General features: G+C 43.5%; 1 protein-coding gene across 3 annotated transcripts in view; it reads right to left on the bottom strand.

Annotated features, from left to right (window-relative positions):
* cc2d1b (coiled-coil and C2 domain containing 1B) overlaps positions 1-23,226 on the bottom strand; it is a 41,470-nt gene extending 18,244 nt beyond the window's left edge. For 2 of the 3 annotated variants that reach the window (XM_045714404.1, XM_045714402.1), the window contains exons 1-11: positions 23,056-23,226; positions 22,499-22,614; positions 21,279-21,417; positions 18,965-19,074; positions 18,735-18,824; positions 16,405-16,545; positions 15,700-16,039; positions 14,105-14,223; positions 11,655-11,733; positions 11,201-11,427; positions 707-779 (exon numbers count right to left, since the gene is read on the bottom strand). In XM_045714404.1, the coding sequence (XP_045570360.1) occupies positions 707-779; positions 11,201-11,427; positions 11,655-11,733; positions 14,105-14,223; positions 15,700-16,039; positions 16,405-16,545; positions 18,735-18,824; positions 18,965-19,074; positions 21,279-21,417; positions 22,499-22,561 (1,381 nt within the window). In that variant the 5' untranslated portion in view covers positions 22,562-22,614; positions 23,056-23,226. The remainder of the gene's footprint in view (positions 1-706; positions 780-11,200; positions 11,428-11,654; positions 11,734-14,104; positions 14,224-15,699; positions 16,040-16,404; positions 16,546-18,734; positions 18,825-18,964; positions 19,075-21,278; positions 21,418-22,498; positions 22,615-23,055) is intronic. The other variant, XM_045714403.1, reaches the window with a different exon arrangement.
* Between the last annotated feature and the right edge of the window lie 260 nt (positions 23,227-23,486).

Genomic DNA, 23,486 nt, shown 5'->3' on the forward strand with positions numbered 1-23,486 from the left:
GACACCCCCTGGACAGGACACTAGTCTATATCCTGTTTCTGTAGTGGGACAGCTTGATGTACCAGGACACTAGTCTATATCCTGTTTCTGTAGTGGGACAGCTTGATGTACCAGGACACTAGTCTATATTCTGTTTCTGTAGTGGGACAGCTTGATGTACCAGGACACTAGTCTATATCCTGTTTCTGTAGTGAGACAGCTTGATGTACCAGGACACCCCCTGGACAGGACACTAGTCTATATCCTGTTTCTATAGTGGGACAGCTTGATGTACCAGGACACCCCCTGGACAGGACACTAGTCTATATCCTGTTTCTATAGTGGGACAGCTTGATGTACCAGGACACCCCCTGGACAGGACACTAGTCTATATCCTGTTTCTGTAGTGAGACAGCTTGATGTACCAGGACACTAGTCTATATCCTGTTTCTGTAGTGAGACAGCTTGATGTACCAGTACACCCCCTGGACAGGACACTAGTCTATATCCTGTTACTGTAGTGAGACAGCTTGATGTACCAGTACACCCCCTGGACAGGACACTAGTCTATATCCTGTTACTGTAGTGAGACAGCTTGATGTACCAGTCCTCACCTGGACAGGACACTAGTCTATATCCTGTTTCTGTAGTGGGACAGCTTGATGTACCAGGACACTAGTCTATATCCTGTTACTGTAGTGAGACAGCTTGATGTACCAGTACTCACCTGGAGGGACAGGCAGTTCATCATAGTTGACAGCTCGTCCTGCTTTGTGGGCGCGGATGGCACTCTGGTATTGCTGTGGGAAAAGGTCAAGGGTCATATCATAGTCCTCTAATAACCAGAGGTCAAAAGGTGATAAGGACTTAGGCATGGATTGAGTCCCATCGTAACGCTGGCACGTTTAGAACTTCTACCCCATTTTAAAACATTGTGTGTTTGAGCTAAATTGGATTGTTTTATTTCCTCTGCAGACGCCAACCCTCGGTGTGATTAACAGGGGGGGGGGGCTGAGCTAGAGATAACGGTGGACCCTGAAGGGGAACGGGGGTCGGGTCTTTTTACAAAACTGTCTGAATGATGATTTGAGCTACAAACTATTAAAAGCCATCTCTGAAAAGCTGAGGACACGCGACATGTTTTGGTCTATGACGCTCACAAGCTACACAAGAGTCATTACAAGGTAAGGGGTTCTTCTACATAGCATTAAATCCCAGGTCATAGTGTCTATAATACTGTAAGGGGTTCTTCTACATAGTAAATCCCAGGTCATAGTGTCTATAATACTGTAAGGGGTTCTTCTACATAGTAAATCCCAGGTCATAGTGTCTATAATACTGTAAGGGTTCTTCTACATAGTAAATCCCAGGTCATAGTGTCTATAATACTGTAAGGGGTTCTTCTACATAGTAAATCCCAGGACATAGTGTCTATAATACTGTAAGGGGTTCTTCTACATAGTAAATCCCAGGTCATAGTGTCTATAATACTGTAAGGGGTTCTTCTACATAGCTAAATCCCAGGACATAGTGTCTATAATACTGTAAGGGGTTCTTCTACATAGTAAATCCCAGGTCATAGTGTCTATAATACTGTAAGGGGTTCTTCTACATAGTAAATCCCAGGTCATAGTGTCTATAATACTGTAAGGGGTTCTTCTACATAGACCATAGTAAATCCCAGGACATAGTGTCTATAATACTGTAAGGGGTTCTTCTACATAGTAAATCCCAGGTCATAGTGTCTATAATACTGTAAGGGGTTCTTCTACATAGACCATAGTAAATCCCAGGACATAGTGTCTATAATACTGTAAGGGGTTCTTCTACATAGTAAATCCCAGGTCATAGTGTCTATAATACTGTAAGGGGTTCTTCTACATAGTAAATCCCAGGTCATAGTGTCTATAATACTGTAAGGGGTTCTTCTACATAGTAAATCCCAGGTCATAGTGTCTATAATACTGTAAGGGGTTCTTCTACATAGTAAATCCCAGGACATAGTGTCTATAATACTGTAAGGGGTTCTTCTACATAGTAAATCCCAGGACATAGTGTCTATAATACTGTAAGGGGTTCTTCTACATAGTAAATCCCAGGACATAGTGTCTATAATACTGTAAGGGGTTCTTCTACATAGACCATAGTAAATCCCAGGACATAGTGTCTATAATACTGTAAGGGGTTCTTCTACATAGATCATAGTAAATCCCAGGTCATAGTGTCTATAATACTGTAAGGGGTTCTTCTACATAGTAAATCCCAGGACATAGTGTCTATAATACTGTAAGGGGTTCTTCTACATAGTAAATCCCAGGACATAGTGTCTATAATACTGTAAGGGGTTCTTCTACATAGTAAATCCCAGGACATAGTGTCTATAATACTGTAAGGGGTTCTTCTACATAGTAAATCCCAGGACATAGTGTCTATAATACTGTAAGGGGTTCTTCTACATAGACCATAGTAAATCCCAGGACATAGTGTCTATAATACTGTAAGGGGTTCTTCTACATAGTAAATCCCAGGACATAGTGTCTATAATACTGTAAGGGGTTCTTCTACATAGTAAATCCCAGGTCATAGTGTCTATAATACTGTAAGGGGTTCTTCTACATAGTAAATCCCAGGTCATAGTGTCTATAATACTGTAAGGGGTTCTTCTACATAGTAAATCCCAGGACATAGTGTCTATAATACTGTAAGGGGTTCTTCTACATAGTAAATCCCAGGACATAGTGTCTATAATACTGTAAGGGGTTCTTCTACATAGTAAATCCCAGGTCATAGTGTCTATAATACTGTAAGGGGTTCTTCTACATAGACCATAGTAAATCCCAGGTCATAGTGTCTATAATACTGTAAGGGGTTCTTCTACATAGTAAATCCCAGGACATGGTGTCTATAATACTGTAAGGGGTTCTTCTACATAGTAAATCCCAGGACATAGTGTCTATAATACTGTAAGGGGTTCTTCTACATAGTAAATCCCAGGACATAGTGTCTATAATACTGTAAGGGGTTCTTCTACATAGACCATAGTAAATCCCAGGTCATAGTGTCTATAATACTGTAAGGGTTCTTCTACATAGTAAATCCCAGGACATAGTGTCTATAATACTGTAAGGGGTTCTTCTACATAGACCATAGTAAATCCCAGGTCATAGTGTCTATAATACTGTAAGGGGTTCTTCTACATAGTAAATCCCAGGACATAGTGTCTATAATACTGTAAGGGGTTCTTCTACATAGTAAATCCCAGGACATAGTGTCTATAATACTGTAAGGGGTTCTTCTACATAGACCATAGTAAATCCCAGGTCATAGTGTCTATAATACTGTAAGGGGTTCTTCTACATAGTAAATCCCAGGACATAGTGTCTATAATACTGTAAGGGGTTCTCTACATAGACCATAGTAAATCCCAGGTCATAGTGTCTATAATACTGTAAGGGGTTCTTCTACATAGTAAATCCCAGGTCATAGTGTCTATAATACTGTAAGGGGTTCTTCTACATAGTAAATCCCAGGTCATAGTGTCTATAATACTGTAAGGGGTTCTTCTACATAGTAAATCCCAGGTCATTGTGTCTATAATACTGTAAGGGGTTCTTCTACATAGTAAATCCCAGGTCATAGTGTCTATAATACTGTAAGGGGTTCTTCTACATAGTAAATCCCAGGACATAGTGTCTATAATACTGTAAGGGGTTCTTCTACATAGTAAATCCCAGGTCATAGTGTCTATAATACTGTAAGGGGTTCTTCTACATAGTAAATCCCAGGACATAGTGTCTATAATACTGTAAGGGGTTCTTCTACATAGTAAATCCCAGGTCATAGTGTCTATAATACTGTAAGGGGTTCTTCTACATAGTAAATCCCAGGTCATAGTGTCTATAATACTGTAAGGGGTTCTTCTACATAGTAAATCCCAGGTCATAGTGTCTATAATACTGTAAGGGGTTCTTCTACATAGACCATAGTAAATCCCAGGTCATAGTGTCTATAATACTGTAAGGGGTTCTTCTACATAGTAAATCCCAGGTCATAGTGTCTATAATACTGTAAGGGGTTCTTCTACATAGTAAATCCCAGGACATAGTGTCTATAATACTGTAAGGGGTTCTTCTACATAGTAAATCCCAGGTCATAGTGTCTATAATACTGTAAGGGGTTCTTCTACATAGTAAATCCCAGGACATAGTGTCTATAATACTGTAAGGGGTTCTTCTACATAGTAAATCCCAGGACATAGTGTCTATAATACTGTAAGGGGTTCTTCTACATAGTAAATCCCAGGTCATAGTGTCTATAATACTGTAAGGGGTTCTTCTACATAGACCATAGTAAATCCCAGGTCATAGTGTCTATAATACTGTAAGGGGTTCTTCTACATAGTAAATCCCAGGACATAGTGTCTATAATACTGTAAGGGGTTCTTCTACATAGTAAATCCCAGGACATAGTGTCTATAATACTGTAAGGGGTTCTTCTACATAGTAAATCCCAGGACATAGTGTCTATAATACTGTAAGGGGTTCTTCTACATAGACCATAGTAAATCCCAGGTCATAGTGTCTATAATACTGTAAGGGTTCTTCTACATAGTAAATCCCAGGACATAGTGTCTATAATACTGTAAGGGGTTCTTCTACATAGACCATAGTAAATCCCAGGTCATAGTGTCTATAATACTGTAAGGGGTTCTTCTACATAGTAAATCCCAGGACATAGTGTCTATAATACTGTAAGGGGTTCTTCTACATAGTAAATCCCAGGACATAGTGTCTATAATACTGTAAGGGGTTCTTCTACATAGACCATAGTAAATCCCAGGTCATAGTGTCTATAATACTGTAAGGGGTTCTTCTACATAGTAAATCCCAGGACATAGTGTCTATAATACTGTAAGGGGTTCTACATAGACCATAGTAAATCCCAGGTCATAGTGTCTATAATACTGTAAGGGGTTCTTCTACATAGTAAATCCCAGGTCATAGTGTCTATAATACTGTAAGGGGTTCTTCTACATAGTAAATCCCAGGTCATAGTGTCTATAATACTGTAAGGGGTTCTTCTACATAGTAAATCCCAGGTCATTGTGTCTATAATACTGTAAGGGGTTCTTCTACATAGTAAATCCCAGGTCATAGTGTCTATAATACTGTAAGGGGTTCTTCTACATAGTAAATCCCAGGACATAGTGTCTATAATACTGTAAGGGGTTCTTCTACATAGTAAATCCCAGGTCATAGTGTCTATAATACTGTAAGGGGTTCTTCTACATAGTAAATCCCAGGACATAGTGTCTATAATACTGTAAGGGGTTCTTCTACATAGTAAATCCCAGGTCATAGTGTCTATAATACTGTAAGGGGTTCTTCTACATAGTAAATCCCAGGTCATAGTGTCTATAATACTGTAAGGGGTTCTTCTACATAGTAAATCCCAGGTCATAGTGTCTATAATACTGTAAGGGGTTCTTCTACATAGACCATAGTAAATCCCAGGTCATAGTGTCTATAATACTGTAAGGGGTTCTTCTACATAGTAAATCCCAGGTCATAGTGTCTATAATACTGTAAGGGGTTCTTCTACATAGTAAATCCCAGGACATAGTGTCTATAATACTGTAAGGGGTTCTTCTACATAGTAAATCCCAGGTCATAGTGTCTATAATACTGTAAGGGGTTCTTCTACATAGTAAATCCCAGGTCATAGTGTCTATAATACTGTAAGGGGTTCTTCTACATAGTAAATCCCAGGACATAGTGTCTATAATACTGTAAGGGGTTCTTCTACATAGTAAATCCCAGGTCATAGTGTCTATAATACTGTAAGGGGTTCTTCTACATAGTAAATCCCAGGTCATAGTGTCTATAATACTGTAAGGGGTTCTTCTACATAGTAAATCCCAGGACATAGTGTCTATAATACTGTAAGGGGTTCTTCTACATAGTAAATCCCAGGACATAGTGTCTATAATACTGTAAGGGGTTCTTCTACATAGTAAATCCCAGGTCATAGTGTCTATAATACTGTAAGGGGTTCTTCTACATAGTAAATCCCAGGACATAGTGTCTATAATACTGTAAGGGGTTCTTCTACATAGTAAATCCCAGGACATAGTGTCTATAATACTGTAAGGGGTTCTTCTACATAGTAAATCCCAGGACATAGTGTCTATAATACTGTAAGGGGTTCTTCTACATAGTAAATCCCAGGTCATAGTGTCTATAATACTGTAAGGGGTTCTTCTACATAGTAAATCCCAGGACATAGTGTCTATAATACTGTAAGGGGTTCTTCTACATAGTAAATCCCAGGTCATAGTGTCTATAATACTGTAAGGGGTTCTTCTACATAGTAAATCCCAGGACATAGTGTCTATAATACTGTAAGGGGTTCTTCTACATAGTAAATCCCAGGACATAGTGTCTATAATACTGTAAGGGGTTCTTCTACATAGTAAATCCCAGGACATAGTGTCTATAATACTGTAAGGGGTTCTTCTACATAGTAAATCCCAGGTCATAGTGTCTATAATACTGTAAGGGGTTCTTCTACATAGACCATAGTAAATCCCAGGTCATAGTGTCTATAATACTGTAAGGGGTTCTTCTACATAGTAAATCCCAGGTCATAGTGTCTATAATACTGTAAGGGGTTCTTCTACATAGTAAATCCCAGGTCATAGTGTCTATAATACTGTAAGGGGTTCTTCTACATAGACCATAGTAAATCCCAGGTCATAGTGTCTATAATACTGTAAGGGGTTCTTCTACATAGTAAATCCCAGGTCATAGTGTCTATAATACTGTAAGGGGTTCTTCTACATAGTAAATCCCAGGACATAGTGTCTATAATACTGTAAGGGGTTCTTCTACATAGTAAATCCCAGGTCATAGTGTCTATAATACTGTAAGGGGTTCTTCTACATAGTAAATCCCAGGACATAGTGTCTATAATACTGTAAGGGGTTCTTCTACATAGTAAATCCCAGGACATAGTGTCTATAATACTGTAAGGGGTTCTTCTACATAGACCATAGTAAATCCCAGGTCATAGTGTCTATAATACTGTAAGGGGTTCTTCTACATAGTAAATCCCAGGTCATAGTGTCTATAATACTGTAAGGGGTTCTTCTACATAGACCATAGTAAATCCCAGGTCATAGTGTCTATAATACTGTAAGGGGTTCTTCTACATAGTAAATCCCAGGTCATAGTGTCTATAATACTGTAAGGGGTCTTCTACATAGACCATAGTAAATCCCAGGTCATAGTGTCTATAATACTGTAAGGGGTTCTTCTACATAGTAAATCCCAGGACATAGTGTCTATAATACTGTAAGGGGTTCTTCTACATAGTAAATCCCAGGACATAGTGTCTATAATACTGTAAGGGGTTCTTCTACATAGTAAATCCCAGGACATAGTGTCTATAATACTGTAAGGGGTTCTTCTACATAGTAAATCCCAGGTCATAGTGTCTATAATACTGTAAGGGGTTCTTCTACATAGTAAATCCCAGGTCATAGTGTCTATAATACTGTAAGGGGTTCTTCTACATAGTAAATCCCAGGTCATAGTGTCTATAATACTGTAAGGGGTTCTTCTACATAGTAAATCCCAGGTCATAGTGTCTATAATACTGTAAGGGGTTCTTCTACATAGTAAATCCCAGGACATAGTGTCTATAATACTGTAAGGGGTTCTTCTACATAGTAAATCCCAGGTCATAGTGTCTATAATACTGTAAGGGGTTCTTCTACATAGACCATAGTAAATCCCAGGTCATAGTGTCTATAATACTGTAAGGGGTTCTTCTACATAGTAAATCCCAGGACATAGTGTCTATAATACTGTAAGGGGTTCTTCTACATAGTAAATCCCAGGTCATAGTGTCTATAATACTGTAAGGGGTTCTTCTACATAGTAAATCCCAGGACATAGTGTCTATAATACTGTAAGGGGTTCTTCTACATAGTAAATCCCAGGACATAGTGTCTATAATACTGTAAGGGGTTCTTCTACATAGTAAATCCCAGGACATAGTGTCTATAATACTGTAAGGGGTTCTTCTACATAGTAAATCCCAGGACATAGTGTCTATAATACTGTAAGGGTTCTTCTACATAGTAAATCCCAGGTCATAGTGTCTATAATACTGTAAGGGGTTCTTCTACATAGTAAATCCCAGGACATAGTGTCTATAATACTGTAAGGGGTTCTTCTACATAGTAAATCCCAGGACATAGTGTCTATAATACTGTAAGGGGTTCTTCTACATAGTAAATCCCAGGACATAGTGTCTATAATACTGTAAGGGGTTCTTCTACATAGTAAATCCCAGGTCATAGTGTCTATAATACTGTAAGGGGTTCTTCTACATAGACCATAGTAAATCCCAGGTCATAGTGTCTATAATACTGTAAGGGGTTCTTCTACATAGTAAATCCCAGGTCATAGTGTCTATAATACTGTAAGGGGTTCTTCTACATAGTAAATCCCAGGTCATAGTGTCTATAATACTGTAAGGGGTTCTTCTACATAGTAAATCCCAGGACATAGTGTCTATAATACTGTAAGGGGTTCTTCTACATAGTAAATCCCAGGTCATAGTGTCTATAATACTGTAAGGGGTTCTTCTACATAGACCATAGTAAATCCCAGGTCATAGTGTCTATAATACTGTAAGGGGTTCTTCTACATAGTAAATCCCAGGACATAGTGTCTATAATACTGTAAGGGGTTCTTCTACATAGTAAATCCCAGGTCATAGTGTCTATAATACTGTAAGGGGTTCTTCTACATAGACCATAGTAAATCCCAGGTCATAGTGTCTATAATACTGTAAGGGGTTCTTCTACATAGTAAATCCCAGGACATAGTGTCTATAATACTGTAAGGGGTTCTTCTACATAGTAAATCCCAGGTCATAGTGTCTATAATACTGTAAGGGGTTATTCTACATAGTAAATCCCAGGACATAGTGTCTATAATACTGTAAGGGGTTCTTCTACATAGTAAATCCCAGGTCATAGTGTCTATAATACTGTAAGGGGTTCTTCTACATAGTAAATCCCAGGACATAGTGTCTATAATACTGTAAGGGGTTCTACATAGACCATAGTAAATCCCAGGACATAGTGTCTATAATACTGTAAGGGGTTCTACATAGACCATAGTAAATCCCAGGTCATAGTGTCTATAATACTGTAAGGGGTTCTTCTACATAGTAAATCCCAGGACATAGTGTCTATAATACTGTAAGGGGTTCTTCTACATAGTAAATCCCAGGACATAGTGTCTATAATACTGTAAGGGTTCTTCTACATAGTAAATCCCAGGTCATAGTGTCTATAATACTGTAAGGGGTTCTTCTACATAGTAAATCCCAGGTCATTGTGTCTATAATACTGTAAGGGGTTCTTCTACATAGTAAATCCCAGGTCATAGTGTCTATAATACTGTAAGGGGTTCTTCTACATAGTAAATCCCAGGTCATAGTGTCTATAATACTGTAAGGGGTCTTCTACATAGACCATAGTAAATCCCAGGACATAGTGTCTATAATACTGTAAGGGGTTCTTCTACATAGTAAATCCCAGGTCATAGTGTCTATAATACTGTAAGGGGTTCTTCTACATAGTAAATCCCAGGTCATAGTGTCTATAATACTGTAAGGGGTTCTTCTACATAGTAAATCCCAGGACATAGTGTCTATAATACTGTAAGGGGTTCTTCTACATAGTAAATCCCAGGTCATAGTGTCTATAATACTGTAAGGGGTTCTTCTACATAGTAAATCCCAGGTCATAGTGTCTATAATACTGTAAGGGGTTCTTCTACATAGTAAATCCCAGGTCATAGTGTCTATAATACTGTAAGGGGTTCTTCTACATAGTAAATCCCAGGTCATAGTGTCTATAATACTGTAAGGGGTTCTTCTACATAGTAAATCCCAGGTCATAGTGTCTATAATACTGTAAGGGGTTCTTCTACATAGTAAATCCCAGGACATAGTGTCTATAATACTGTAAGGGGTTCTTCTACATAGTAAATCCCAGGACATAGTGTCTATAATACTGTAAGGGGTTCTTCTACATAGTAAATCCCAGGACATAGTGTCTATAATACTGTAAGGGGTTCTTCTACATAGTAAATCCCAGGTCATAGTGTCTATAATACTGTAAGGGGTTCTTCTACATAGTAAATCCCAGGACATAGTGTCTATAATACTGTAAGGGGTTCTTCTACATAGTAAATCCCAGGTCATAGTGTCTATAATACTGTAAGGGGTTCTTCTACATAGTAAATCCCAGGACATAGTGTCTATAATACTGTAAGGGGTTCTTCTACATAGTAAATCCCAGGTCATAGTGTCTATAATACTGTAAGGGTTCTTCTACATAGTAAATCCCAGGACATAGTGTCTATAATACTGTAAGGGGTTCTTCTACATAGTAAATCCCAGGTCATAGTGTCTATAATACTGTAAGGGGTTCTTCTACATAGTAAATCCCAGGACATAGTGTCTATAATACTGTAAGGGGTTCTTCTACATAGTAAATCCCAGGTCATAGTGTCTATAATACTGTAAGGGGTTCTTCTACATAGTAAATCCCAGGACATAGTGTCTATAATACTGTAAGGGGTTCTTCTACATAGTAAATCCCAGGTCATAGTGTCTATAATACTGTAAGGGTTCTTCTACATAGTAAATCCCAGGACATAGTGTCTATAATACTGTAAGGGTTCTTCTACATAGACCATAGTAAATCCCAGGTCATAGTGTCTATAATACTGTAAGGGTTCTTCTACATAGTAAATCCCAGGTCATAGTGTCTATAATACTGTAAGGGGTTCTTCTACATAGTAAATCCCAGGTCATAGTGTCTATAATACTGTAAGGGGTTCTTCTACATAGACCATAGTAAATCCCAGGTCATAGTGTCTATAATACTGTAAGGGGTTCTTCTACATAGTAAATCCCAGGTCATAGTGTCTATAATACTGTAAGGGGTTCTTCTATATAGTAAATCCCAGGTCATAGTGTCTATAATACTGTAAGGGGTTCTTCTACATAGTAAATCCCAGGTCATAGTGTCTATAATACTGTAAGGGGTTCTTCTACATATACACATCTTTTTTTAAAGACACAGAATACAAAGAGAACGTTATTGTTCTACACGGTTAAGGTTAGGAGGCGTTACCTTGGCGATGCGCTCGTGCATACGGGCCTTGCGGTCGTCTCCGTTGGCTTTGGCCTGGGCGCAGGCCTCCTGATACCTGTCTCGCCGCTGCTCCAGGGCCTCCAGCACATCTTTAGGCTGGGCAGGGACAGCAGAGGAGGCCGGAGGTGTGGAGGCAGGGGGATTGGGGCTTGAGGTCTGTCCAGGACCGGGTTCGTTTTCTGGGCCAGACAAGGCCGAGATGACCCCTAAAGACAGCGCAACGGATGATAAATGACTAATCAAAAAAAAAAAAAAATCTATTTTTTTTTTTTTTAATTACATCTTAGAGACTGAAAACTTTTACTCCATCCGTTTCCAAAATGGCTCCATTCCTTATATAGTGCAGTGGTTCTGATAAGGCTCTGGCCTAAAGTAGTGCACTACATAGGGAATAGGGTGCCATTTCAGATCAGCCCTGTGGTCAAATCCTTACCCGAGGATAGTGAGGGTGGCAGGCAACTCAGGTCCACCTCCTGTCCCTTCTCCAACGCTTCGATCACCGCGTCAAACCTCTGCAACCAAAAACACAGACAACAACCAGCTATCACAAAGGCAGTCTTTATTGACTTCCTACATGTTTTGCATGCCTCAGATAACTCCTCCAGCTGCCCTAGTTTAATACACAGAGCACATCTAACTCCTCCAGCTGCCCTAGTTTAATACACAGAGCACATCTAACTCCTCCAGCTGCCCTAGTTATTAACACAGAGCACATCTCTCTCCTCCAGCTGCCCTAGTTATTAACACAGAGCACATCTCTCTCCTCCAGCTGCCCTAGTTATTAACACAGAGCACATCTCTCTCCTCCAGCTGCCCTAGTTATTAACACAGAGCACATCTCTCTCCTCCAGCTGCCCTAGTTATTAACACAGAGCACATCTCTCTCCTCCAGCTGCCCTAGTTATTAACACAGAGCACATCTCTCTCCTCCAGCTGCCCTAGTTATTAACACAGAGCACATCTCTCTCCTCCAGCTGCCCTAGTTATTAACACAGAGCACATCTCTCTCCTCCAGCTGCCCTAGTTATTAACACAGAGCACATCTCTCTCCTCCAGCTGCCCTAGTTATTAACACAGAGCACATCTCTCTCCTCCAGCTGCCCTAGTTATTAACACAGAGCACATCTCTCTCCTCCAGCTGCCCTAGTTATTAACACAGAGCACATCTCTCTCCTCCAGCTGCCCTAGTTATTAACACAGAGCACATCTCTCTCCTCCAGCTGCCCTAGTTATTAACACAGAGCACATCTCTCTCCTCCAGCTGCCCTAGTTATTAACACAGAGCACATCTCTCTCCTCCAGCTGCCCTAGTTATTAACACAGAGCACATCTCTCTCCTCCAGCTGCCCTAGTTATTAACACAGAGCACATCTCTCTCCTCCAGCTGCCCTAGTTATTAACACAGAGCACATCTCTCTCCTCCAGCTGCCCTAGTGAACACAGAGAGCACATCTCTCTCCTCCAGCTGCCCTAGTGAACACAGAGAGCACATCTCTCTCCTCCAGCTGCCCTAGTGAACACAGAGAGCATCTCTCTCCTCCAGCTGCCCTAGTGAACACAGAGAGCATCTCTCTCCTCCAGCTGCCCTAGTGAACACAGAGAGCATCTCTCTCCTCCAGCTGCCCTAGTGAACACAGAGCATCTTTCTCCTCCAGCTGCCCTAGTGAACACAGAGAGCATCTCTCTCCTCCAGCTGCCCTAGTGAACACAGAGAGCATCTCTCTCCTCCAGCTGCCCTAGTGAACACAGAGAGCATCTCTCTCCTCCAGCTGCCCTAGTGAACACAGAGCACATCTCTCTCCTCCAGCTGCCCTAGTGAACACAGAGAGCATCTTTCCTCCAGCTGCCCTAGTGAACACAGAGAGCATCTCTCTCCTCCAGCTGCCCTAGTGAACACAGAACATCGCTCTCCTCCAACTTCTATAGTAGGCAACAGGGCTGCTGTTAAGACTCTCCATGCATCACTTTGTCAGATAACTGCAACTGAGTTGTACACAGAGGATAGACCACAAAACCTTCCCCAGGCTCACCCCCTCCTAGCTTATTCCTGGAAGAGCCTAAGCTACTACATTACCCCCCTAGCAGCTTATTCCTGGAAGAGCCTAAGCTACTACATTACCCCCCTAGCAGCTTATTCCTGGAAGAGCCTAAGCTACGACATTACCCCCCTAGCAGCTTATTCCTGGAAGAGCCTAAGCTACTACATTACCCCTCCAAGCAGCTTATTCCTGGAAGAGCCTAAGCTACTACATTACCCCTCCAAGCAGCTTATTCCTGGAAGAGCCTAAACTACTACATTACCCCCCTAGCAGCTTATTCCTGGAAGAGCCTAAGCTACTACATTACCCCCTAGCAGCTTATTCCTGGAAGAGCCTAAGCTACTACATTACCCCCCTAGCAGCTTATTCCTGGAAGAGCCTAAGCTACTACATTACCCCCCTAGCAGCTTATTCCTGGAAGAGCCTAAGCTACTACATTACCCCCCCTAGCAGCTTATTCCTGGAAGAGCCTAAGCTACTACATTACCCCTCCAAGCAGCTTATTCCTGGAAGAGCCTAAGCTACTACATTACCCCTCCAAGCAGCTTATTCCTGGAAGAGCCTAAGCTACTACATTACCCCCCTAGCAGCTTATTCCTGGAAGAGCCTAAGCTACTACATTACCCCTCCAAGCAGCTTATTCCTGGAAGAGCCTAAGCTACTACATTACCCCCCTAGCTTATTCCTGGAAGAGCCTAAGCTACTACATTACCCCCCTAGCTTATTCCTGGAAGAGCCTAAGCTACTACATTACCCCCCTAGCTTATTCCTGGAAGAGCCAAAGCTATAGACCTATTCTTTAAAATGTCAACACTTTTTGATCCCCAAAACATAAAACAGTGACCTTGCTGGTCCTGAAGTAGAGTTTGACTTGTTCCATGTCTCCTTGCTGCTTGGCTTTCAGAGCTGCCACCTTATACTCTCTCTGTCTGCCTAACAGCATCGCCTTGGTGGCCTCGCCTACTGTGGGATCAGAGGAGAACACAGAGAAACACAGCATTCATAACACATCCAGGAGTGTAGTGAAGACCGCTTCATAACACATCCAGGAGTGTCGTGAAGACAGCATTCATAACACATCCAGGAGTGTCGTGAAGACAGCATTCATAACACATCCAGGAGTGTCGTGAAGACAGCATTCATAACACATCCAGGAGTGTCGTGAAGACAGCATTCATAACACATCCAGGAGTGTCGTGAAGACAGCTTCATAACACATCCAGGAGTGTCGTGAAGACAGCTTCATAACACATCCAGGAGTGTCGTGAAGACAGCATTCATAACACATCCAGGAGTGTCGTGAAGACAGCATTCATAACACATCCAGGAGTGTCGTGAAGACAGCATTCACAACACATCCAGGAGTGTCGTGAAGACAGCATTCACAACCACATCTCAGGAGTGTAGTGAAGACAGCATTCACAACCACATCTCAGGAGTGTAGTGAAGACAGCATTCATAACACATCCAGGAGTGTCGTGAAGACAGCATTCATAACACATCCAGGAGTGTAGTGAAGACAGCATTCATAACACATCCAGGAGTGTCGTGAAGACAGCATTCACAACCACATCTCAGGAGTGTAGTGAAGACAGCATTCACAACCACATCTCAGGAGTGTAGTGAAGACAGCATTCATAACACATCCAGGAGTGTAGTGAAGACAGCATTCATAACACATCCAGGAGTGTCGTGAAGACAGCATTCATAACACATCCAGGAGTGTCGTGAAGACAGCATTCATAACACATCCAGGAGTGTAGTGACGACAGCATTCACAACCACATCCCAGGAGTGTAGTGAAGACAGCATTCACAACCACATCTCAGGAGTGTAGTGAAGACAGCATTCATAACCACATCCAGGAGTGTAGTGAAGACAGCATTCATAACACATCCAGGAGTGTAGTGAAGACAGCATTCACAACCACATCCAGGAGTGTAGTGAAGACAGCATTCACAACCACATCCAGGAGTGTAGTGAAGACAGCATTCACAACCACATCTCAGGAGTGTAGTGAAGACAGCATTCATAACCACATCCAGGAGTGTAGTGAAGACAGCATTCATAACACATCCAGGAGTGTAGTGAAGACAGCATTCATAACCACATCCAGGAGTGTAGTGAAGACAGCATTCATAACACATCCAGGAGTGTAGTGAAGACAGCATTCACAACCACATCCAGGAGTGTAGTGAAGACAGCATTCACAACCACATCTCAGGAGTGTAGTGAAGACAGCATTCATAACCACATCCAGGAGTGTCGCGAACCTCCTGTAGACAAATGTAACATTCATTTGGTTGGAGGCAGGTGATTCTTGTTTACTGTATCATTTATCTAATCTGTGGTAAAAATTGCAGCTGCCTACATGGTAAAAATAAATTGATTGAAATTGACTTAAGTAACAATCATTGATTGATTAACTTCCTGTGTGACCTGTGCTGGTCTGCCTAGTCTCTTCCTCTCCCTCAGTGCTAGGATGGCTGCTGACAGTGGCCAGGGTGGCGATAGATGACAGCTCCTCCTCACTGCTGGGTGATACTGCCTCAGGGGAGACGGGTACAGGTAACGTCGCAGCAGCAGCCTCCGGCTCCCCCTGCTGTTGTGGAGGCGTCGGTTCAGGTTCGAGAACAGATGGTGGAGGGGGAGGAGCACGTCGTGGTGGGACGGTGGGGACGGTGGAGGTGGGGGCTCCTCCACCGGCTACAGGTGGGGGGATGTCAGCCTCCTCCACCTTCCTCCCCTTCTTCAATGAGACCAGCATGGACTCCAGGCTCTGTGGAGGAACACAGATAAGGAGACAGGACAAAAAATTAAAAAAAGTTTTCGGACTTTAGATCGGGGGGGTAGTGAAATCCTCCTGCTAAGACTATTAGCAAATTGTCTCAGCGTAGTACACTGTGCTGATCTTGGATCAGGTCCTTCCTGACCATATGATCTTACTAATTATGATATTTTTTTTTTAAAGGGCAAACTGATTCTAGATCAGTGTTTACTCTGGGAAGCTTTGTGAATATAGGCTCTGGAAAGCAACAAGGACAAGGAGTACATGCTTTTGCTCCAGCTCTACACTAAAAACACAGCAGGATATGAGAGAGAGAGAGAGAGAGTTTATAGTGAACTACAAATTAGCATCGCCACCTGGATCCCTCTTTCGTATCTCCGCGCTTTCGACGATTCCCCTGAGGCCTTGGCGTGCGCTACAGCTGTCCGGTACATACTCAGCCTCTCCTCCAAGGTGTGCTGCAGACTGCCAGGTACTGCAGGAGGAGCCCTTGCTAACTGATGATAAGGACAAACAACCAAGTTTGATAATTAAGTATTGGAAATACAGAAATTAGGTAGTCATTCAAAAAATCATGTTAAAGACTTTTTTGCACACAGACTGATTCCATGCAACTTATTATGCGACTTGTTAAGCACATTTGTACTCCTGAACTCGTTTAGGCGTTTGCCATAACAAAGGGGTTGAATACTTATTGACTCAAGACATTTCAGCTTTTCATAAAAATGTGTAAAAACATAATTCCACTTTGACATTATGGGGGTATTGTGTGCAGGCCAGTAACATTTAATACATGTTAAATTCAGGCTGTAACACAACAAAATGTGGAAAAAGGGGTGGAAATACTTTCTGAAGGCACTGTATGTGACCTTCCTAGTCGGAACCGAGACTGAGCCCGGAACCGAGACTGAGCCCGGAACCGAGACTGAGCCCGGAACCGAGACTGAGCCTGAAACCCGGAACCGAGCCTGAAACCCGGAACCGAGACTGAAACCCGGAACCGAGACTGAAACCCGGAACCGAGACTGAAACCCGGAACCGAGACTGAAACCCGGAACCGAGACTGAAACCCGGAACCGAGACTGAGCCCGGAACCCCAGAACCGAGCCTGAAACCGGAACCCCAGAACCGAGCCTGAAACCGGAACCCCAGAACCGAGCCTGAAACCGGAACCGAGACTGAGCCCGGAACCGAGACTGAAACCCGGAACCGAGACTGAGCCCGGAACCGAGACTGAGCCCGGAACCGAGACTGAGCCCGGAACCGAGACTGAGCCCGGAACCGAGACTGAGCCCGGAACCGAGACTGAGCCCGGAACCCCAGAACCGAGACTGGAACCCCAGAACCGAGACTGAGCCCGGAACCGAGACTGAAACCCGGAACCGAGACTGAAACCCGGAACCGAGACTGAAACCCGGAACCGAGACTGAAACCCGGAACCGAGACTGAAACCCGGAACCGAGACTGAAACCCGGAACCGAGACTGAAACCCGGAACCGAGACTGAAACCCGAACCGAGACTGAAACCCGGAACCGAGACTGAAACCCGGAACCGAGACTGAGCCTGGAACCCCAGAACCGAGCCTGAAACCGGAACCCCAGAACCGAGCCTGAAACCGGAACCGAGACTGAGCCCGAAACCCGGGAAACCGAGACTGAGCCCGAAAGTCGGAACCCGGGGTACAAGACTGAGTCTGAATGTTGGAGCACATTATCACAGGAAGCTGGTAGGTAGCCTAGTTGTTAACAGTGTTGGGACAGTAATTAAAAGGTTGCTGGTTCGAATCCCCGAAGCCGACTAGGTGAAAAATCTGTCAATGTACCCTTGAGTAAGGCACTTACCCCTAGTTGCTCACGTAAGACAAAAAAAAAGTTCTAAAAAACGTAAGCCCGGGTTGCAAGACTGCGTCCCAACGTGAGCCCGGGTTGCAAGACTGCGTCCCAACGTGAGCCCGGGTTGCAAGACTGCGTCCCAACGTGAGCCCGGGTTGCAAGACTGCGTCCCAACGTGAGCCCGGGTTGCAAGACTGCGTCCCAACGTGAGCCCGGGTTGCAAGACTGCGTCCCAACGTGAGCCCGGGTTGCAAGACTGCGTCCCAACGTGAGCCCGGGTTGCAAGACTGCGTCCCAACGTGAGCCCGGGTTGCAAGACTGCGTCCCAACGTGAGCCCGGGTTGCAAGACTGCGTCCCAACGTGAGCCCGGGTTGCAAGACTGCGTCCCAACGTGAGCCCGGGTTGCAAGACTGCGTCCCAACGTGAGCCCGGGTTGCAAGACTACGTCCCAACGTGAGCCCGGGTTGCAAGACTACGTCTGACTTTTGCAGCACATTATCACAGCATAAGCATCAAAATTATACCTGTACACAAACACAAGCAGTCCATTTCATGTGCTACTATTAACTTGAGCCATTTCAAACTGACACAAAACAGTCGTGGCGTAAGTGAAAGAGGATTCACACATTTCAGTATTGTAAAATAGTATTTCACTCCACTTGTTTGCCAGAGTCTGTTGAGAATGGAAACGTAAGCGCTGTTTGCACGAAGTTGACGACTCTCTGATTAGAGACGTGAGATAACAAGCCCATTGATACTTATTACACGCTTCAGTATTTCATACACACAGGTAATTGCAGGATACAACTTAGTGTATATGTTTGTATAGGCAGGTGACGTCATGTTAGTTACCTGGGGTGGTGAATGCGGAGTCTCTTCCGTGGAGGTGGGTGTCACACGATCCTCCGTTTCCTCGTCACCCACCACTTCCTGCAGCTCAGCCTGGTAACATAGGCAGTCGAACATGTTTATCATGGGTTCAACAGAACACTGACACAGCGACACACAACGCAGTGAGTCGCGCACACACACAATAAATAAAGGATGATCAAAAATAGATTGAAATAAACCCAAACAGTTACCAGTAAATCTTCATCATCTTCCAGGTTATCATCATCATCATCATCATCATCGTATATATCCTTCATACACTCCTCTGCCATTCGGGCTATATTCTCCATAGGTAAGGGGGCTAGGACACGGAGACATATCAATTAGTGAAACATATCAGCCTCGTAATCAGTGGGAGAAACGTTATAAATTAAACAGGGGGTTCCATCTTGTGATTTAAAAATAAATAAATTTAAAGATAAGACGTGATCACAAGGATTGACCTATGACCCTCAAAGAGTAATGTTTTTAACCACGCTGCTGGACGCTCCTCACCGCCGTTCATCAACAAAAACAACGAAGGCGGATTTAAATCGCAAAAAAAAAAAAGTTGAAATTGTATCTCATTAAATTAATGCATGGATTTTATGAATTTTATTAAAAAGTACATATACAGTGCTTTCAGAAAGTATTCATACCCCTTGACTTATTACACATTTTCTTGTGTTACAACAACGAATTCAAAATGGATTAAATAAAAACAAATTGTGTCTCCCATCTAGACAACACCATCGAGTACACCTGATGCCAATTCAATTGTTTGAACATGATTTTGGAAGAAAAACCCCCCCCCCACCAGTCTATATAAAGGTCCCACAGTTGACAGTGCATGTCATAGACACAAAACCATGAAGTCCAAGGAACTGTCCGTAGATCACAGAGATAGAATTGCGATTAGGAATACAGTATATCTGGAGAATGGTATAAAACAAGTTTCTAGAATGTTGAAAGTTTCCAAGAGCACAGCGGTGACCATTACTGGGGAAAGGGAAAAAATACAGAACTACTCAGACTCTGCCAAGAGCTGGCTGTCTGACCAAACTGAACAACCAGGAAAGGAGGACGTCGGCCAGGGAGGTGACCAAGAACCCAATGATCACTGACATAACTACAGAGTTCCTTGGCTGAGATGGGAGAAGGACACTCTACCAATCTGTGCTTTATGGAGGGAGTGGCCATACGGAAGCCACTCCTGAGAAGAAAAAAGGCACATGACAGCATGTCTGGAGTTTGCAAAAACTCAGCGCGTAAGACAAAAGATTCTGTGGTCTGATGAGACAAATTGAACTCTTGAGCCTGAATGAAAAGTGCTGTCTGGAGAAAACCAGGCACAGCTCAACACCATCCCTACCGTGAAGCCTGGTGGCGGCAGCATCATGCTATGGGGATGCTTTTCAGCAACAGGTTCTGGGACACTAGTAAGGATAGAGGGGAACAACGAATGGAGACAAATACAGGCAAATCCTTGACGAGAGCCAGCTTGAGAGTGCAAACAACTTACACTGGGGCAAAGATTTACATTCCAACAGGACAATGACCACAAGCATACAGCCAAAGCAACGCTGGAATTACTACAGAACAAAAATGTATAAATTATTGAGTGGCCCAGCCACAGCCCAGACATAAATCCCATTGAAAATATATGGAAAGACTTGAAGATTGCTATTCACCGCCACTCCCCATCTAACTTAACAGAGCTTGAGAAATACGCAAAGAAGAATGGAATAAAAAACCCAAAGCTGATACCCAAGAAGACTCGAAGCTTTAAAACAACCACCAAAGTTGTGAATACATAGGAGACGTTTCCGTATTTCATTTCAAATAAATTTGCTACATTTTCTACAAACATGTTTTCACTTTGTCATTATGGGGTATTGTGGGTAAATGGGTCAGAAAGTCAAAATGGTACAAATACTTCCTGAAAGCTGTATTGTTCTTTATTTTATTGAACCTTATTTAACTAAGCAAGTCAGTTAAGAACAAATTCTTATTTTCAATGACGACCTAGGAACAGTGGGTTAACTGCCTTGTTCAGGGGCAGAACGACAGATTTTTACCTTGTCAGCTCGGGGATTCGATCTAGCAACCTTTTGGTTACTAGCCCAACGCTCTAACCACCAGGCCACCAGGCCACCCGCCGCCCCCTCTAACCGCCAGGCCGCCCCTCTAACCGCCAGGCCGCCCCTCTAACCGCCAGGCCGCCCCTCTAACCGCCAGGCCGCCCCTCTAACCGCCAGGCCGCCCCTCTAACCGCCAGGCCGCCCCTCTAACCGCCAGGCCGCCCCTCTAACCGCCAGGCCGCCCCTCTAACCGCCAGGCCGCCCCTCTAACCGCCAGGCCGCCCCTCTAACCGCCAGGCCACCCCTCTAACCGCCAGGCCACCCCTCTAACCGCCAGGCCACCCCTCTCTGGCCACCCCTCTGGCCACCAGGCCACCCGCCGCCCCCTCTAACCACCAGGCCACCTGCCTCAACCATGAGTACAACACAGTGTGTGGAGACTTACCCTTCTGCTTTAGTCTCTCTCCAGCAGGCTTGCCCCCAGTGAGAGCCGATAACTCGGCCTCTAGATCAGCATCATCCACAGTCGGATCATCCATGTCCTGCGTCATCTCCTCTGGGTTGAAGTCCACAAACAAACCCATCTGGAACCAAGAAAGGTGAATAGTGATATAGGATAGCTAGTGTGTGAGTGAGAGAGGTTAGCCAGCCTCCTCGTCGTCATTTTACATAGTGAGTGTGTGTGTGTGTGTGTGTGTGTGTGAGAGAGTGAGAGAGGTTAGCCAGCCAGCCTCCTCGTTGTCATTTTACGTAGTGTGTGTGAGAGAGAGAGAGAGAGAGAGAGAGAGAGAGAGAGAGAGAGAGAGAGAGAGAGAGAGAGAGAGAAGTTTAGCCAGCCAGCCTCCTCGTTGTCATTTTACGTAGTGTGTGTGTGTGTGTGTGTGTGTGTGTGTGTGTAGAGAGAGAGAGGTTAGCCAGCCAGCCTCCTCGTTGTCATTTTACGTAGTGTGTGTGTGTGTGTGTGTGTGTGTGTGTGAGAGAGAGAGAGGTTAGCCAGCCAGCCTCCTCGTTGTCATTTTACGTAGTGTGTGTGTGTGTGTGTGTGTGTGTGTGTGTGTGTGTGTGTGTGTGTGTGTGTGTGTGTGTGTGTGAGAGAGAGAGAGAGAGAGGTTAGCCAGCCAGCCTCCTCGTTGTCATTTTACGTAGTGTGTGTGTGAGAGAGAGAGAGAGAGGTTAGCCAGCCAGCCTCCTCGTTGTCATTTTACGTAGTGTGTGTGTGAGAGAGAGAGAGAGAGGTTAGCCAGCCAGCCTCCTCGTTGTCATTTTACGTAGTGTGTGTGTGAGAGAGAGAGAGGTTAGCCAGCCAGCCTCCTCGTCATTTTACGTAGTGTGTGTGTGTGAGAGAGAGGTTAGCCAGCCAGCCTCCTCGTTGTCATTTTACGTAGTGTGTGTGAGAGAGAGAGAGAGGTTAGCCAGCCAGCCTCCTCGTTGTCATTTTACATAGTGTGTGTGTGTGTGTGTGAGAGAGTGAGAGAGGTTAGCCAGCCAGCCTCCTCGTTGTCATTTTACGTAGTGTGTGTGTGTGTGTGTGTGTGAGAGAGAGAGAGAGGTTAGCCAGCCAGCCTCCTCGTTGTCATTTTACGTAGTGTGTGTGTGTGTGTGTGTGTGTGTGTGTGTGAGAGAGAGGTTAGCCAGCCAGCCTCCTCGTTGTGATGTGTCCCTCACCTGTTTGGCTGCAGCTGCGCCCTGGCCCTTTGGCAAAGGAGCCCTCTTCTTCTTCCCGAACATACTGCTAGTTTTAAAACACCCCTAACCGGAGGAATTAAACCGTCCCAAGAGATCTGGGGAAAAACAGAAGATGACAGACTGACGTTAGCTAGATAGCTAACTAGTTATGTTGCTACGCTAAACGTCAGCTAGTTAACACTACTAACCAGCGTTAGTAAGTGCAACTTAAAGTTGCTAACTTAGTTGCAGGTGCAGCAGGTCATGTGAGCTAACTAAACTAAAAAAAAAAAAATATTGAGGCGGCAGAGGCTAGTAGCGAGCTAGTTAGTAAAGTTAACCACTATTTTGCTAAAATAGCTAACATTACACATACAGTGGATTTGCTTGCTAGAGTATGAGGCAACCATCTCGTGACAAGCAAAACCGCCTCTCCACAGTTAGCTAGTGGTAGCTAGCTACTTCGGTGTTTTTAAGCCAGCTAGCAAACCATTACATTTGCTAGTAGCAAAACTATCTGTGGGTAGTAGTTAGCTAACGAAGACCATTGTCCTTACCTACTCATTCACCACGAAACAACGTACTTTCCTTCAGGATAAAAAGTGAAATCTCCAACCAGCGACCAGTTCACGGTTTTTCCTCAGACTGATAACCAACTTCTTCTTCGTGTGAATTTCCGGCCGACTGAACGCTGTGTTGCATATTGCTGCCTTTTGCAGGTCAGAGTGCGGATTGCACAATTTGTAAAAAAAAAATATATATATATAAATAATAATATATATATAAAATATACACTGCTCAAAAAAATAAAGGGAACACTTAAACAACACAATGTAACTCCAAGTCAATCACACTTCTGTGAAATCAAACTGTCCACTTAGGAAGCAACACTGATTGACAATACATTTCACATGCTGTTGTGCAAATAGAATAGACAACAGGTGGAAATTATAGGCAATTAGCAAGACACCCCCAATAAAGGAGTGGT

Source organism: Salmo salar, chromosome ssa03, assembly GCF_905237065.1.
Source record: "Salmo salar chromosome ssa03, Ssal_v3.1, whole genome shotgun sequence".
Lineage (NCBI taxonomy): Eukaryota > Metazoa > Chordata > Actinopteri > Salmoniformes > Salmonidae > Salmo > Salmo salar.